Source organism: Bubalus bubalis, chromosome 11 (assembly GCF_019923935.1).
Source record: "Bubalus bubalis isolate 160015118507 breed Murrah chromosome 11, NDDB_SH_1, whole genome shotgun sequence".
NCBI lineage: Eukaryota > Metazoa > Chordata > Mammalia > Artiodactyla > Bovidae > Bubalus > Bubalus bubalis.
The window spans coordinates 41,916,432-41,935,965 of NC_059167.1; the positions used below are offsets into that span (position 1 = coordinate 41,916,432).

Consider the following 19,534-nt stretch of genomic DNA (forward strand, 5'->3'; position numbering starts at 1 on the left):
ATTATCCTAAGAAATGTCTGAAAAGAACGCCCCAACTGTTAACAGAGTTTTGGTGAAGTCAAACTTGGGAATGGAATGGGGTATGTGAGGTGGGGAAGGGGGACACTTCTTCACCTACATACATATTTCTAACATTGAGTGGATTGTTTGTTTGAAGGTGTTCTCAATACATTGCTTTCTCTAAAAATGAAGTAAGAGAAAACTATTCTATTCCAATGAAAAGTTATCTTGATGGAACTGATATTAACGATCAGGAGCTTGACTTATTGGCCACCTGCTCACATAGTAACTGAAAAATCATTTTGTGAATTAGCCACATCAGAGTTGACCTAAAGATATAAAGAATAACAAACACTAAAAGAGAACACATCAGTATAGTAGGATACCACAATGGGACTCAAGAGAAAGATGGCAAAGTGATTTTACAAGGACAAAAGTCACAGAAAAAAGCACCTACGAGAACTTTAAGGAAAAAGACTGTACCCACATATAACACAGGGAATAAAACCGAAATAAATGTTTTATACTTAAATCAAATAAGGACTCCTATAAAGAAAAAACATTTTCTTCTAAACCTTCAGTGAGGTTCAAGTACACAGCCTTATAATTCAGAAAAACCTTAATAGGAACATCTAAACAGTACAATTTCCACCCCCTCCCATAAAGATAGAAAAAGCTACACAATAATTAAGCAGTTCTTACAGCTTTCTTTGCAACACCACAAAATTAACAAAACTGGCATCCATGGAAGAAAATTAATTTGAGCATAAGCAATTAAGTTCCTCAAAATGCTTCTGGATCCATAGGTAAACTTGTCAAGTAGCAAAACATCCCTACTGTATTTAGTGTTTTATAAAATATTTTACAAAATGTACTAACATTTTTAAATCATTTCATTCACTTTCAAAAAATTTCTCAAGATCTTTGTCATAGCTGGGCTATATTCCTTGGCTCCATAACTTTGAAGACAGAGAGGTTAAACGAGTTTCCCAATAAGGCCATTCAGGAACAAAATACCACCTGCCCCAGGCTTCCATTCCTGGGATCAAAGGGTGCCCTCCTCATACAACTGTCAAATAGATTTTGCTTTTGAACCTTGTGCCATAAAACACAAAATTATCATATCAACTTATGCATGTTACCCAGCGAAAATTTTAGAAACTATAAAATTTCCTCATTAAAGATCCACCCAACTACCAAATACAGATTCAAGAACAAAGTAACAATCCTTATAAACGGCAAGATCTAATTCCCCTTATTACTTCCAAATGTGGAAGTAATACCGTCTTTTGGTCGCAAATACAATCCTCTTAGTAGGATATGATTGAGTTATCAACTGAGTTTAATAATTAAAGAGATACTTTCCCTAGAAAAAAGATAATTTGCATTGCTAAGACCCCTACTGAAATGCATTTTAAACTAGTCTATAAAATCCTCTCCCTTTACTAGCTCGTGTGTTTGTTCCTGCAAAAATAAAGAAAAAAAAATTATTTGAGGACATTTTACTCAAAGAACTTTAGCAACAAAACACTTTTACAATAATCTACAAAGAACAGCCAAAAAGCCTAGTTCAAGCAGAATGTAAAACAAGGAACATGTAAACCTTTTCATAAGATTCTTCAGCTTAAATTAACTAAACAGACTGTCTTCAGAGTCTATAATCCTTGATATTCATGAAAGCAAGAGTTCTCAGATTACAAAGCATATAATACATCTTCTCCCCAGAGGACAGCAGCAAATGGAGTGGACAACATTCATCTGCCTTCTGAACAAGCTGCCCAACAAGTACACTGATGAACTGATTCTGATATTTTCAAATATGAATTGTGAAATAATGCTTTCATGGATACACACTAAGTAGAATCCTCATCTTAGCCTCAGAGCCAAGTTATTAATAAAAACATCCTTGAAAAGGCCCAATATGGGACTGACAAAGGGCCAAATAACTTGGCAGCTAGAGCTTTAGTCTATGAATTACACTACATGAAAAATTTTTTTTTAATCCTTTCCATTAGGTAAAACAAATTTTATAATCTTAGTGGGGAAGAATTTGCCTAGATTGCCACACATCTGTAAAAGAAACACAGCAACATTTATTACACAAATATCAGCGACATTGCAAGTGACACATAATAGAACTTTAGGCCTGGAAGGAACACCAGAGACCCTCCAAGCCAAATCTCTCCTTCTAAAGGTGAGCACGATGAGGCCGAGAGCAGGTGAGGGGCATGCCCACGAAAGCAAGAGTTACAGCCCCTGGGCCAGCAGGGGAACCTGAGTCTCTCCATTCCCACTCCTATCTTCCACATGCCATTCAGTTGGCCACTGGAAGACACAGTCCTACCTGTTTGCATACAAGTAAGTGTCAACCAGAGTCAGTGTTTTTGTTCCCACTGTGACAGTTCCTGAAAAATACCTATATATTATGGGAAACACTTCAAAGGCACCATCTAGATAAAGTGCTGTTGTTTAGTCGCTAAGTAATGTCTGACTCTTCTGTGACACTATGGACTGCAGCCTGCCAGGCTCCTCTGTCCATGGGGTTTCCCAGGCAGTCCTACTGAGTGGGTTGCCATTTCCTTCTCCAGGGGATCTTCCCGACCCAGGGACTGAATCCAGGTCTCCTGCATTGGCAGGCAGATTTTTTATCACTGAGTCACCAGGAAAGTCCCAGATAAAGTGTAAGAAATTGCTAAAGGAAAACAAAATGTAATATGAACAACAAAAAAATACAATATGAACACTCCACTATTTGTTTCTTTGCTTCACTTAGGTGATGACAAGAAAATTGCACTAAATAAATCAAAGAATATAAAATGCAAACAAATGCTGGCTTTACAACTCCCCCTAGTGGAGACAAAACATCAAAAATGTATCCATAAGTAATCAAACAAGGCAGTTAAAAGTAGAAGAATGGCTTTGCGATGAAAACAGTCTTTAAACTATACCATTCCAAGCTCAGTTGAGCTTACTATTCTCCAGAGAAGTACCTGTATTAAAACCAAGAGGGACTCAAATCTGTATTCCCAGGTACAAGTTTCTGTCTGCCATCTGCTATTCAAACCACTTATCTTTCTACTCAAGATCACTTTCCAGGTTTTAAATACATCATCACTTAATGAACGATCATCAACAAGTATTACCTTGATAAGCACAAATTACTAATTCCTTCTACCCCAAACCACAGGCTCCAAAATACATACATGTGTGAGTTACAGTCGCTCAGTCGTGTCTGACTCTCTGCAACCCCATGGACTGTAGCCCGCCAGGCTCCTCTGTCCATGGGGATTCTCCAGGCAAGAATACTGCAGTGGGTTGCCATTCCCTTCCCCAGGGGATCTTCCCAACCCAGGGATTGAACACACATCTCCTGCACAGCAGGCAGATTCTCTACCACTGAGCCACAGGACAACCAAACAACAATCGCAGAACTACTTCTGGTGACACTGAAGAAAGTACACGCAAGCTCCAGCAAAATGACCATCTACCTTAAAGCACATGTGGCTTTACCAGTAACTCTGGGGCTTTCAGCAACCACAATGACAACAGCAACAACTATATCTCTGTAATATTCCATGATGAAATTACATAGTGACTTTAGGTGGAAAATGTTTTGCAAAATCACACTGTTACATTTGTTGTTTAATTAACTTATATTAACTGCTTATTTAACTCATATGCACAGTACATCAAACGAAATGCTAGGCTGGATGAAGCACAAGCTGAAATCAAGACTGCTGGAAGAAACATCAATAACCTCAGATACACAGATGACACCACCCCTATGGCAGAAACCAAAGAAGAACTAAAGAGCCTCTTAATTAAAGTGAAAGAGGAGAGTGAAAAAGCTGGCTTAAAACTCAACATTCAGAAAATGAAGATCATGGCATCCCATCCCATCACTTCATGGCAAATAGATGGGGAAACAATGGAAACAGTAACAGATTTTATTTTGGGGGGGCTCCAAAATCACTGTAGATGATGATTGCAGCCATGAAATTAAAAGATGCTTGCCACTTGGAAGAAAAGCTATGACAAACCTAGACAACATACTAAAAAGCAGAGACATTACTTTGCCAACAAAGGTCCATCTAGCCAAAGCTATGGTTTTTCCAGTATCATGTATGGATGTGAGAGTCAGATCATAAAGAAAGCTGAGTGCTGAAGAAGTAATGTTTTTAAACTGTGGTGCTGAAGACTCTTGAGAGTCCCTTGGACTGCTAAAGGAGATCAAACCAGTCAATCCTAAAGGAAATCAGTCCTGAATATTCATTGGAAGGACTGATGCTGAAGCTCCAATACTTTGGCCACCTGATGTGAAGAACTGACTCATTTGAAAAGACTCTGATGCTTAGAAAGATTGAAGGCAGGAGAAGAAGGGGACAACAGAGGATGAAATGGTTGGATGGCATCACTGACTCAATGGACATGAGTTTGAGTAGGCTCCAGGAGTTGGTGATGGACCAGGAAGCCTGGCGTGCTGCAGTCTGTGGGTTCAGAAAGAGTAGGACGTGACTGAGCGACTGAACTGAACATTTGCTGTTGTTGGTCAGTCAGCTAAGTTGTGACTGACTCTTTGTGACCCCACGAACTGTAGCACTCCAGGCTTCCCTGTCTTTCCAGTATGTCCCAGAGTTTGCTCAAACATATGTCAGCTGAGTCAGTGATACTATTGTTACATTATGAATGAGTTAAGGAAAGAGTTTTTGAATTCTTCTTCTAGAATACTCTGTATGAGGTCTACTTAGTTGCAAGAAGGATAGCTACATCAGTAGTTCTCAAAGTAATGAACTCCAATAAGTTGTGAGGAAAGAGTGATATGAATATTAACTGACATGATAGCATAGCTCCATCATATTCTTACCCTCCCTCACCTGTACTCTAATCCACTCTGTTCACTGTTTAAGAGGTGGAGCTTCCAGTGAAACCCTGGTGAGGCTGTGGGTTATACGCTTGTCTGCTATGCCTTGGAACACAATGGCCAAACTTTTGCCAATATACCATTCAGAACTGTGGCGATTCAGAGATGATTATGGTGCCTTACTTTTCTGAAAACCTCTTGGAGTTTTTCTTTTTTTTTTTTTCCAAAATATGCGTCTATCTGTGGTGGTCTGTGTCTTGAGATTCCACTGGTCCAAGTGTCCTCTGAATATTGAAATCACTTTACTAAACTCTTTCCTTTTCCAAAGATTAAATGCACTCTCCATTTACTCTTTGACGCAAACAAGGGAGGGACTAGAAACAGTAAAGTCCAGTTCATCACTGTAGAGCTGCTAATTAGGACGGCATGGAGGCTGGAAGTGACTATGGCTTATTCACTGACTTATGGGCAAGTGTGGACAAAATCCCAGCTGATCCCAAACGGCTCGGTAAAGCATGTTGTATCAGCAACTGGCCATTCATACGAGACGGTCAGAATCTCTAAGTGGTTATTGTGCCATTTACAGAGAGGGAAATCTCACAAGTTCTTAGCAAAGTAGCCCATGAGACAGATATGGCCTGCTTGGGACACCTTTGGGAATGTAAGCACTCCCCCTACACAAATGAACTGAATACAAAGTGATTCAGTTTGTAATGCACTGTGCATTAGCTGTGTATGTGTGTGTGCTGCTCAGTCACGCCTGACTCCTCGTGGCCTCATGGACTGTAGCCCACCAGGCTCCTCTGTCCATGGGATTTTCCAGGCAAGAACACTGGAGTGGATTGCCATTTCCCCCTCCAGGGAATCTTCCTAACCCAGGGATCAAACCTGCATATCCTGCATTGGCAGGCAGCCCTGGGAAGCCCACTGCTAACACTCTAATCTGCCTGGCAATCCCAAAGCAATCCCAACCAGGCAGGCATGAAAAGATTATTCTATTTTTTTAACTTCTTAAGACTTTAAACTATTCTGCTACTTGTAGGGTCAGGGAGACTGAGGAGGGTGGAAAGGTTTCTGGTATGAAAATGAACTTAGGTTTGATCAGGTGATTTATTATTTTTAACTCGCCATGACAAAGCTGGAATCAAGACTGCCAGGAGAAATATCAATAACCTCAGATACGCAGAACCCACTCCAGTGTTCTTGCCTGGAGAATCCCAGGGATGGGGGAGCCTGGTGGGCTGCCATCTATGGGGTCACACAGAGTCGGACACGACTGAAGCAACTTAGCAGCAGCAGCAGCAGATACGCAGATGACACCACCCTTATGGCAGAAAGCAAAGAAGAACTCAAGAGACTCTTGATTAAAGTAAAAGAGAGTGAAAAGCTGGCTTAAAACTCAACATTCAGAAAATGAAGATCATGACATCCGGTCCCATCACTTCATGGCAAATAGATGGGGAAACCATGGGAACAGTGACAGACTTTGGGGGCTCCAAAATCACTGTAGATGATGACTGCAGCCATGAAATTAAAAGACCCTTGCTCCTTGGAAGAAAAGCTATGACAAACCTAGATGGCATATTAAAAAGCAGAAACATTACTTCACCAACAAAGGTCCGTCTAGTCAAAGCTATGGTTTTCCCAGTACTCATGTGTGGATGTGAGAGTTGGACTATAAAGAAAGCTGAGCGCAAAAGAATTGATGCTTTTAAACTGTGGTGTTGGAGAAGACTCTTGAGAGTCCCTTGGACTGCAAGGAAATCCAACCAGTCCATCCTAAAGGAAATCAGTCCTGAATATTCACTGGAAGGACTGATGCGAAAGCTGAAACTTCAATACTTTGGCCACCTGATGTGAAGAACTGACTCATTGGAAAAGACCCTGATGCTGGGAAAGATTGAAGGTAGGAGGAGAAGGGGACAACAGAGGATGAGATGGCTGGATGGCATCACTGACACAATGGACATGAGTTTGAGTAGGCTCTGGGAGTTGGTGATGGACCGGGAAGCCTGGCGTGCTGCAGTCCATGGGGTCACAAAGAGTTGGACATGACTGAGTGATGAAACTGACCAACTGATGACAAAATATATATATGGCTGAATTTTTAGAAAAATTCTGAATTTTATTTTTTGCTGAAATTCTAACCTCTAATCTCACTTCTTCCTTTGCAGCTGTTTTTTAAAAAGGTAAAATACTTATTAATAAATATGAAACACTTTTTATTAACATTTGGATAACACTTAACATTCATTAACATATGGATAACATTTATTATCCATAGTAATCATGTTAGAGTCAAAGTTAGCTAGCTATTTTCTTCTACTGTGCTAGAAACAATCACTCTCAAATACTTAACCTCTTAAGATCACCTTTTCCTCTGGAAATTTCCTACTCCAGCACATAATCTATCAAAGAATGATCCCAATGGCTATCTTCTATATCATCTAGAATTAACTGTCTCCTTAATCAATACCGCGTTTAAAACTTTCACCACACAGTACACCTGGCAGTAAGTTCTCTCTAATATCCTACCCACCATTTCCAATGAAAAAAATCACCTGTCAGAATTATTTTTTCTCTTCTTTAAAGTCTAGTATAATAATTACTCAAACTGATCCTCTCAAGAATCCCAGTAGCTAAATTCCAGTGAACTACCCAAGGCCATCAAGGTCATGAAAACCTCATGCTGTGAGTTCAAAAAGTAACAGAAAACCCTCAACCCCATCTCTGCCACAACAATCATTGTGAAGGCCCCTATCAAAATCTGGAAACCCTGGCAAGGGTCACAAACTCTAATGCCCTTGGTGACTTGGCAGAGAATTTACAAGAGTGAAGCTAATGGGTTCAAGGGCACAAGTTCATGTTTTGTTTTGTTTTGTTTTGTTTGGGGGTTGGGGGCACCATGGCCAGCCGGAATGGGAAAGCCACTGCTCAGCTCCAGCCAGCCTACTACTGTGTGCAGAAACAGGCCACATGTGGCCTATTTCAAGACAGGCCAGATGCTCTGGACTGCTACATGAAATTCTCCAATCTTTAAATTTAGATTCAATTTTTCAAAAACACTGTACAAACAAACAATACATGTCTATAGACAAAATCCACCAAGCTGCCAGCCTTGTCTCTACCCTAATGCTATTGCCAGCCATGTGGGCAACTGACCCCATTCATTGCTTCTGATTAATACAAATGGTCCATGGTAACTACTCAAAATGATTATTTTACATATTGGGAAAGGGGTCATATCATGGAAGCAATCTAAGTGTCCACTAACAGATGAATAGTTAAAGAAGATTTACACAATGGTATATATATACAATGGAATATTAGCCATAAAAAAGAATGAAATAATGCCATTTGCAGCAACATGGATGGACCTAGAGATTATCATACTAAGTGAAGCAAGTCAGATGGTAAAAGACAAACATAATATCGCTTATATGTGGAAGCTAAAAAAATGATACAAAGGAATTTACAAAATAGAAATAGACCCACAGACATAGAAAACAAACTTATGTTTACCAAAGGGGAAAGGTGAGGAGGAATAAATTAGGAGTTTGGGATTAACATATATACACTACTATATGTAAAAGCAATAACCAAACAGGGGACTCTTGTATAAAACAGAGAACTGTATTTAATATCTTATAATAACCTACAATGAAAAAGAATCTAAAAAAGAATCTAAGTATCGAAAAAGATAAATAAATCACTTTGCTGTACACCTGAAACTAACACAACATTGTAAGTCAACTATAATGAATAAAAAATTTAAAAAACACTTGAAAGAAAAAAAAGAAAATGGGTCAGATCAACATTCAGTACAAAAACCTGTTATTATAGTCAGTCAAGAAATCTGACTCAAACTAAAAACAATCGTAACCATCAAACTGATTCCCACCGGCTGCTACTATTACTACTGGGCCAAGTGTAAACACACTTAACTCCTTTTCTCCTTAAATCTATCCGCCCAACACAGCACTCAGAAAGATCTTTCAAATATATAATCAGACATCACTTCCCTGCTTAAAATCCTCCACTGGCTTCCCACTACTCCTAGAAAAAAATACAAACATCTTCCCATGACATCCCATGATCTGGCACCTTTTCACCTGCCTCCACAACTAACCCCTTGCTCACACAATCCCAACACCACAGCCTTCTGGCTATTTCACAGATATGGAGGTTTCTCTTCTCAATTTCCAGGCTTAACACTTGTATCTTGGCCTAGAGTACTCCCTCTGGGCTTCAGTATCTCTGCTTCATCTCAAGACTCAAGGCTCAGCTCAAACATTTCCTCCTCCAAGGGACCTTCCCAACCATTCCCGGACGGCTGCCTTAATATCACCATATTTTGTTTCCCTATCATTTATCAGTGCTAAATTACCACTCACACAAATTACTTTGTTTGCTTGTTTATCATCTGCCTCCACTTAGGATGTGGAATACCTGAGGCAAAGAACCTTGCTGACTTCCCCATGCAAGTATATCTCTGCCTCCAAGATCAACCACTACCTCCTAAATGAAAAGATCTTAAAGAATCTAACCATTTAACTGATGGAATCATACACAGTTGTGTTTTATTCTTGTCTCAAAAAAAGGAAGCATTCCACTCATCTACCGTTTAAAATACCAATCAAGTTTCAGGGTAGGGGAAAAGAAGAACTACAAATCCTTTGAAATGACACAAAATTATATAATTTTGGTTAGAATATAAAATTGTTTAAGATTGGGCTTAGAATTCTTCTTCTGAATAACTTACCTCTTTCTCCCTTTCATAGTCTTCTTTGTCAAATTCTTCGTCTTCATTTTGTGTCTGCAGGGCCACACTGCCAAAGTCTAGTGACATGGTCCTTCTGCAGGAACAAAAAGATGCTTAGTTTTTAAACAGCCCACAAAAACTACTGCAAAGCAAACTACATAAGAGATGCCATACACAAAAAGACAGGTGCAGCCGGGGAGAAGCTATATGTAACTCGTGCGTGACAAGTGATCAGTATCCCAAATATCAATATAAAGAGAGTCCTTAAAATTAAATCATGATTCGCAGAAAATAGGTATTATAACAGAAACTCATAAAAAGACGAAAAAATGCCAAAAGCTAATAAACCTGTGACTAGACCTTTCTTGTGGTCTGGAAAGCATAACTCAAAACAGTAAGATTTTTGTCCACAGACAAAAATAATAATAAACCACAGATATGCCCAAACATAACAATTTTAAGAATACACTCAAAGTTCCTAATTTGATGTATTAAATATGACACAGGTAGGACCCACCACAATTGGTTTCATTCTTTTTTAAATATTCATTTGGCTGTGCTAGCTGTGGCATGTGGGATCTAGTTCCCTGACCAGGGATCGAACCCGAGCCCCCTGCAGCGGGAGCATGGAATCTTAACCACTGGACCACCAGGGAAGTTCTTATTTCATCTTTTGAATATCACCAATACAAATGCCGTGTTTTTCAGAAAGAGAGCCACTATATGCTGTGTTAATGATTGCTACCCAAAAAAACATTTACAACCTGGCAAACTCCACAGAGCACACAACAAAAATGTGTTAAATGTCCTGCTCTTAAGCTTGATCAAATCAGGTTCTAGCAAAAAGTACTCAGGAAAAACATGAGTCAAGGATGTGAAGCTATACCACTGTCCAAAAGCAACAGCAAGTGTTCCCTGGAGAATGGTCACTGCTGTGGCAGTAGGAGATGGGTTTTCAAGTCCTTACGGTCAAAAGACGGCTGATGGCTTAAATAATACTTAGGAATCCTGATAGTCCACAGAACCTACCCAGAATTTCAAAGCTCCGAAGAATCCTGACCAAAAAGCAGGCAGGCGTCATCAATTACACGGCCTAATACTGCCCTCTATTCAGTCCACTCGTGTGTGTGCCAGTGAAATGCACTTTGATGTGAGCCTGGGCCACAGCTCATGGACTGCACTTTTCAGCCTCTAAACTGTCATTAAATTGAAAGTGAAATGAGAAGCAGAGACTGGCAATCCAAACACATTTTACCATGAAGAACTTAGCTCCTGCATGTTAACAGTTGAGGACTAAGATCACAAACTTCTTTGTAAGCCATGTAAGCTACTTTTATGTAGCTCTACAGCAAAAGCGATTCCACTTCATCAGATTAAAGGTGCCCTTGATTGTATAACAGTTTCATTTGTACTGCTAAGAAAAAGATGTGGCCAATTAAATTATGACAAATCATTAATTTTAAAATGAGGTCCAACTTTGCAGATGTTAAAATATGAAAAGAAGGGAACTCCCTGGCAGTCCAGGGGTGAGGACTCAGTGCTTTCACTGCTGTGACCCAGGTTCAGTTCCTGGTCAAGGAACTAAGATTCTGTCAGCCGTGGGGAGCAGCCTTTAAGAAAAACATGAAAAGAAAATGTGCACATTAGAATAGATGAAATATGATTTTACACATGAACACAAATACAAATTTCAATGCTGATAATTCCCATAAGTCAAATTTTGTTTGTTTTTCAAGGACTGAATTGTGTTTCTTGGCCAAGCTCTAATTTGTGGTTCACCTTCTTTACTCCTCTCTTCTCTGGTCCCTACAACCACCACATTCATTTCAACTTTAGGAATTCAAACTCCTCATGTCAACAAACCCTTCCAGCCTCTGCTTCTTAGACTAGACCTGCTCCAGTGCCAGGGCAACATGGAGGAAGGGACACGCACCCCTCTTCACTGAGAGGGAAAACAGACACTTGGGGAATCTCAACCTTGTCTCTACTCAGCGGCTACAAGAACCCTCTGTATACCAGCAGAAGATGGAGACCTGAATGTGGGGACGAGGCTAGAGTGTAGCTGAAGTGGTAAGGGGAAAACACGCACCCAAGCTCGTGTCTCTAGGGACTTTACTTCAGGTGAACATCAAGTTCACTAAAGACAGTAGAAATATTATAGATAACAGATAATGAAATATTATAGATAATAGATAATGAAAGTACAACCCCCTTTAAATCCTGGCACCTTAAAAGAAATGTAGTTAAGCTGGACCTTAAAGACTGAATTGTCCAGACAGATATAATCTTTCCTGCTTCTAATTTTTATATTTTCCACCTTTTCCTGAACTTTATACTTAAACCCAGAATACAAAATTTGGATTAACTTCTCTTTTATTAGGTAAAAGGAGAGAGGGTTTTGTTTTGGGGTGATTTTTACCCTTCACTAACCTGCCATCAACTCCTGTTGAACACTGAAAAAGAACATTGAGATTTACAAGAGCCTGTTGCTAAATATAGCTATTAAAAAAAAACAAAAAAACTACTTTTTCTCGAATAGTTAATAGATAACAGTGACTTCTACAAGGTATTTCCAAGTGAAGAAAATGTAAAAGACACAACTGTCTTTTTTTGAATGGTGTTTTAAATCCAAACCATATCATAAAGAAGAAATTTTTGAAACTATCTGAAAGAATAAAATCTCTCTCCACTGGGGAAGAAAAGGTACAAATTAGCTTTCCTTCTGAAAAGTGCAAACTGTCAGAGACCATAAGAAACTGTTTTAGGCATAAAAGTATATTTGATAAACTTACTTTGGCATTGAAAAAAAATGACTAAAAAGATAATTAGTGTTTTAATTAAAATGTAAAATAAAAGCTAATGTGTTTCTTCTGCATATTAATCATATACTAATTACCTCTACCAGAGGCTTTGATATTCAGAACAATAAAAGAAGTTGCTTTAAAAAAAACCAGCAAGATAATAAATTCAGAAGCCATAGAGAGGAAAAACTTGACAGAAACTTAACCAGAAAAAAAAAATTGTATGTAGCAAAAACAATCATTAGCAAGTCAAATATGTTTATATATATATATATATAAAGATAAAATAATAATGAGAAAAATACTTGCAAAATGTAAGACAAAGTACCAAAATACAATTCTCACAAAGAAATGAGAAAGAGGACTTCCCTGGTGGTACAGTGGATAAGGATCTGCCTGCCAGTGCAGGGCACATGGGTTCAATTCCTGCTCCAGGAAGATCCCACAGGCTGCCAAGCAACTACATCCATGTGCCACAACTGAAGCCTGTGCTCTGCAACAAGAGGAGCCCCCACAATGAGAGAAAGCCCATGCACAGCAACGGAGACCCAGCACAGACAAAAAAGAAATCAAACAACTCAGACTAAAATGGACAACTGATGAAACATGGTATTCAACCACTACTGGAAAACTTCGATTACACCTAGTGGAGGCTATTTTATAGGAAATAGGCATCCTCATCAACTGCTGATGAAAGTGTGAATTGGGGACACCATCTTGAAAACTATCGATATATCAAAAAGAGCATTTGCCCTAGCAAAAGTACTTCTGAATAAATTTGGCAACAGTGTGTCACTAATAAAAATAATGAAGGATTTCTCTATACTTTGATCATTAAAAAAAATCAAGATGCAGAGTAAGTGTACAGTACTTTTTTTTTTAGTAGCAAGGTGGTTAATACTTTCTTCTTAAATAACTTCTTTTCTGAACCTATTACCAAGACTGTTCTGTCATATGTCCCACTTAGTACTCATTTGGTTGTCCCTGGTTGTTTTCTTTTCCCTCCTTGCAATGACAAAGATCAATGGATGTTTAATTGCATGAAATATTAAAAAGCAAAAGTAGCATTGTTTTTGCCTCATCTTATAGGCACTCTAAAGGCAGAATTATTAAAATCTATCTCCCACACACTTTACACAAGTGAGGCACCCAACCAATACTTATTTTTGTTTTACAAGTAACTTTTTGTACTATTTTTTTTATTTTTATTCGAATATAGTTGCTAAAAAGCAGACACATTATTGTGCCAACAAACGTCCGTCTACTCAAAGCTATGGTTTTTTCCAGTACTCATGTATGGATGTGAGAGTTGGACTATAAAGAAAGCTGAGCACTGAAGAATTGATGCTTTTGAACTGTGGTGCTGGAGAAGACTCTTGAGAGTCCCTTGGACTGCAAAGAGATCCAACCAGTCCATCCTAAAGGAAATCAGTCTAAATATTCTTTGGAAGGACTGTTGCTGAAGCTGTAACTCCAATACCATGGCTACCTGATGTGAAGAACTGACCCACTGGAAAAGACCCTGATGCTGGGAAAGATTAAAGGTAGGAGGAGAAGGGGACAACAGAGGATGAGGTGGTTGGATGGCATCACCAACTCAATGGACATGAGTTTGAGTAGGCTCTGGGAGTTGGTGATGGACTGGGAAGCCTGGTGTGCTGCAGTCCGTGGGGTCACAAAGAGTTGGCCATGACTGAGCAACTGAACTGACTGAACTACAGTGTTAAATCAGTGAATGAGATATATCTCCCTTTTTTTTTTTCCTTCCCATTTAGGTCACCACAGAGCACTCAGTAGCCTTTCCTGTACTATTCAATAGGTTCTCATTAGTTATCTATTTTATACATAGTATCAATAATGTACATATGTCAAGTCTGAATCTCCCAATTCATCCCACCCACTCCCCTTTTCCTCTTGGTATCCATAGGGTTTTTCTCTAAATCTGTGTCTCTACTTTGGCTTTGTAAATAAGATCAATTATACCAATTTTTTTCAGATTCCATATTTATGCACTAATAAAGGAGTACATCAAGGTTGTATATTGTCACCCTGCTTATTTAACTTATATACAGAGTACATCATGAGAAATGCTGGGTTGGAAGAAGCACAAGCTGGAATCAAGATTGCTGGGAGGAATATCAATAACCACAGATATGCAGATGACACCACCCTTATGGCAGAAAATGAAGAGGAACTCAAAAGCCTCTTGATGAAAGTGAAAGAGGAGAGTGAAAAACTTGGCTTAAAGCTCAACATTCAGAAAATGAAGATCATGGCATCTGGTCCCATCACTTCATGGCAAATAGATGGGGAAATAGTGGGAACAGTGTCAGACTTTATTTTTGGGGGCTCCAAAATCACTGCAGATGGTGACTGCATCCATGAAATTAAAAGACGCTTACTCCTTGGAGGGAAAGCTATGACCAACCTAGATAGCATATTGAAAAGCAGAGACATTACTTTGCCAACAAAGGTCCGTCTAGTCAAGGCTATGGTTTTTCCAGTGGTCATGCATGGATGTGAGAGTTGGACTGTGAAGAAAGCTGAGCACCGAAGAATTGATGCTTTTGAACTGTGGTGTTGGAAAAGACTCTCGAGAGTCCCTTGGACTGCAAGGAGATCCAACCAGTCCATTCTAAAGGAGATCAGTCCTGGGTGTTCTTTGGAAGTACTGATGCTGAAGCTGAAACTCCAAAACTTTGGCCACCTCATGTGAAGAGTTGACTCATTGGAAAAGACTCTGATGCTGGGAGGGATTGGGGGCAGGAAGAGAAGGGGACGACAGAGGATGAGATGGATGGATGGCATCACCGACCCAATGGACGTGAGTTTGAATGAACTCCGGGAGTTGGTGATGGACAGGGAGGCCTGGCGTGCTGCAATTCATGGGGTCGCAAAGAGTCGGACACGACTAAGCGACTGAACTGAAATGAACTGTAACGATATTTGCTTTTCTCTTTCTGACTTCACTCTCTATGACAGTCTCTAGGTCCATACAATGGAGAAGGCAATGGCAACCCATTCCAGTACTCTTGCCTGGAAAATCCCACGGGCAGAGGAGCCTGGTAGACTGTAGTCCATGGGGTCGCTAAGAGTCGGACACGACTGAGTGACTTCCCTTTCACTTTTCAGTTTCATGCATTGGAGAAAGAAATGGCAACCCACTCCAGTGTTCTTGCCTGGAGAATCCCAGGGATGGGGGAGCCTGGTGGGCTGCCATCTATGGGATTGCACAGAGTCAGACACGACTGAAGCGACTTAGCAGTAGCAGCAGCAGCAGCAGCAGGTCCATACAACCAGTATTTGTTGAATGAACATTGCTCTATACAGATTCATTTTTCAATAAAAATTTTACCAGGTTTTTGTCTGCCAGATGCCAGATGTATCTAAAACATCACACCAGCCATGGGAAGCTCACAGTCTCTTAGGGAAACAATGATACAAATAATTATAATAATGCTGCTGTTGCTGTTTAGTCCCTAAGTCACTATGGACTCTTTGCAGCCCCATGACTGTAACCCACCAGGATCCTCTGTCCATAATTTCCCAGACAAGAACACGGGAATGGGTTGCCATTTCCTTCTCCTGGGAATTATGATACCTTATCAAGGCTGCATATTGTCACCCTGCTTATTTAACTTATATGCAGAGTACATCATGAGAAACACTGGGCTGGAAGAAGCACAAGCTGGAATCAAGATTGCTGGGAGGAATATCAATAACTTCAGATATGTAGATGACACCACCCTTATGGCAGAAAGTGAAGAGGAACTAAAAAGCCTCTTGATGAAAGTGAAAGAGGAGAGCAAAAAAGCTGGCTTAAAGCTCAACATTCAGAAAACTAAGATTATGGCATCTGGTCCCATCACTTCATGGGAAATTGATGGAGAAACACTGGAAACAGTGTCAGACTTTATTTTGGGGGCTCCAAAATCACTGCAGATGGTGATTGCAGCCATGAAATTAAAGATGCTTACTCTTTGGAAGCAAAGTCATGACCAACCTAGATAGCATATAGAAAAGCAGACGTTACTTTGCCGACAAAGGTCCATCTAGTCAAGGCTAAGGTTTTTCCAGTGGTCATGTATGGATGTGAGAGTTGGACTGTGAAGAAAGCTGAGCGCCGAAGAATTGATGCTTTTGAACTGTGGTGTTGGAAAAGACTCTTGAGAGTCCCTTGGACTGCAAGGAGATCCAACCAGTCCATTCTGAAGGAGATCAGCCCTGGGTGTTCTTTGGAAGGAATGATGCTAAAGCTGAAACTCCAAAACTTTGGCCACCTCATGTCAAGAGTTGACTAATTGGAAAAGACCCTGATGCTGGGAGGGATTGGAGGCAGGAGGAGAAGGGGACGACAGAGGATGAGATGGCTGGATGGCATCACCGACTCGATGGACATGAGTTTGGGTAAACTCCAGGAGTTGGTGATGGACAGGGAGGCCTGGCGTGTTGCGATTCATGGGGTTGCAAAGTGTCGGACATGACTGAGCGACTGAACTGAACTGATAACAAATCCTGTAATAGACAAAGTACACAGCACAAAATAACTATGCCTAAGAAGAAAAGAAGGCTGAAAAAAGTTTCATAGAAAGAAAAGCTTTAGATTAGAAATAGATCTTAAAGGACACAGCATGGCTGTATGTGGTTTAGAAAGAGGGTACTCATTCAAACAACCTGGGGCTAGGTTTTGGCCCACCTGCTTATCAGCTGTGCAAACTTGCACAACTGGTTCCATTCTTCATTAATAAAATAGGGTTTTATTTAATAAAAGCTGTACTATTTCAAAGATTGGTTATGAGGATCCACAAGATTTGTGTATGTAAAGTGCCCTATAGTGTGTGTCAATCAATACATTTTAGTTTTGTTTTTTATATAACATGTTACTGACGAATACAACTCTGCCAGCTACAAAAGATGTTAAACAAATGGACAGCATTCAGTATATATGAGAAAAGGTGAGTGTGCCCTGTGTGTGAAACCCTACTTCAAATAATGCAACTTTTTCTGTGATAAAAACAATACTTTCTTCAAGATGCCCCCCCAATCCTGTTCCTTCATGAATTTAGTCACTCTGACACTTTATGTCTTTATTTCTTGTACTTTTCTTATGGTTTCAATTTCAACTCATTTAGTTGAGTGCATTCACATGTAGGAAGTGCATATACATTGTCTCTCATTGTGAAGGATATGGCAAAATTCAGATTAAATCAGACTCAGTTCATGGCTGTAAGACAGAAAAGGCTAAGTGCCACAAAAGTGGTTTTTAAGTGCCCTGCTGCTGCTAAGTCGTTTCAGTCGTGTCCAACTCTGTGCGACCCCATAGACGGCAGCCCACCAGGCTCCGCCGTCCCTGGGATTCTCCAGGCAAGAACACTGAGTAGGTTGCCATTTCCTTCTTCAATGCATGAAAGTGAAAAGTGAAGTCGCTCAGTCGTGTCTGACTCTTAGCGACCCCATGGACTGCAGCCTACCAGGCTCCTCCATCCATGGGATTTTCCAGGCAAGAGTACTGGAGTGGGGTGCCATCGCCTTCTCCGTTTAAGTGCCCTAGGGGGTAGGAAATGCTGCTGCTGCTGCTAAGTCGCTTCAGTCGTGTCCAACTCTGTGCGACCCCATAGACGGCAGCCCACCTGGCTCCCCCATCCCTGGGATTCTCCAGGCAAGAATTCTGGAGTGGGTTGCCATTTCCTCCTCCAATGCATGAAAGTGAAAAGTGAAAGTGAAGTTGCTCAGTCGTGTCCGACTTGTAGCGACCCCATGGACTGCGGCCCACCAGGCTCCTCCATCCATGGGATTTTCCAGGCAAGAGTACAGGAGTGGGGTGCCATAATGCTACTTACTTGCTTATATGTTAGCTTCAAGAATGGAAACAGCCAGAGAACATTAGGCTGTTTCAGGCTTGCAACATACTAAGGCTTAGGAGGCCTGTTTTATTCATTCAGCAATTACTTGCAAGCACTGTTCAAGATTACAAAGTTTATCAGGACTTGATGTAAGAACAGAAAACAGACATAAAGGCTAATGACAATAACCTGTGACCAGTACTAAGGTCAACAGCTTAAACAAATACATTCAGGGTGCCCAGAGGATGCTGCGAGTAGGGACCCACAGGCTGAACGAAGAATAAGCCAAGTCCTTACCAAGGAACTCCGTTTGGCTTCAACTATGGCACAACAAACAGTTACCGCGAGACCGAAGGACCACGGAGCTCAGGATGCCTGGGTCTGCTGGCTTGGGCTTCCAGGTCACCTGCACTCGGTCAACACACGTGTACAGAGCACCCACTGTGAGTCAGGCACAGCGCCGGGTAACCACGGCGGGGGCCCCCAGGGCAGGGTCTCGGGGTTACCCTAGCAGTCTGGAGGAGGCGAGGATGCTTCCCAAACGTCATTCCTAAATAGGAACTTGCGATCTGGCTAACACTTCAAAGCCAAAGGCGGAGCCCCGACACCCGCAAACAATTCACCACACCGGGATTTGGGGAGGGAGGAGATCAGTCCTCCGGGAAGCCTCAACCAGGATCCCAAGGACCCCGCACCTCCTCCTATCCCAGCCCCAAACCCAGCCAAGAAGCGAAACTCACCGGAAGCCACGGATGCTGTCACAGCGGTGACACTCAAGCTCCCGAGGAACACCACCTTCTAGGAAATACTTCTCCCGGGCTCTAACCCACCAGCTTCTTCCTACTCACAACCGAGCCCACTGAGCCCCGAGCCCATTGAGGAGCAGCCGCTTCCTTCAATTGCAGTCTAGACGCGGGCCTAGTGGGCGGGGTTATGCCGGTTCGGGGCGGGGCATAGAAGCGGAAGTCTCCGCCTTTTTCAAGCTAGATTGAGAAGTCCGCCCGCAGTTGCAAATATTACACGACTGTTTAAAAGCGGGCGCCAGAGGTGGCGGGAAGCTCCTCCTGTGTACTTATTGGTGGATTCCTGAGCCAATTACGAAAGTGTTGACTCTAGAGAGGGCGGGCTTATCAGTTACTTAGAGACGCCCAAGCACCTTGCCTTCATTGGCGTGGAGGAACTGGTCTCGCCCCAACTCCTTGCCCCTCACTTCACCATCTGGTGCAGTGTCTCGCGCCCACTACGCTCCCCACGCCTGAATTCCAGT

At 41.2% G+C, this 19,534-nt stretch overlaps 1 protein-coding gene across 11 annotated transcripts in view; it reads right to left on the bottom strand.

Moving 5' to 3' along the window:
- The window catches only part of CEP152 (centrosomal protein 152), a 143,405-nt gene extending 124,092 nt beyond the window's left edge, over window positions 1-19,313 (bottom strand). For 6 of the 11 annotated variants that reach the window (XM_044924992.2, XM_025295548.3, XM_025295547.3 and 3 more), the window contains exons 1-2: window positions 19,008-19,310; window positions 9,624-9,717 (exon numbers count right to left, since the gene is read on the bottom strand). In XM_044924992.2, coding sequence (XP_044780927.2) covers window positions 9,624-9,710 — 87 coding nt within the window. In that variant the 5' untranslated portion in view covers window positions 9,711-9,717; window positions 19,008-19,310. Of the gene's footprint in view, window positions 1-9,623; window positions 9,718-19,007 lie in introns of all 11 variants that reach the window. The other 5 variants (XM_044924991.2, XM_044924987.2, XM_025295545.3 and 2 more) reach the window with 3 other exon arrangements.
- Between the last annotated feature and the right edge of the window lie 221 nt (window positions 19,314-19,534).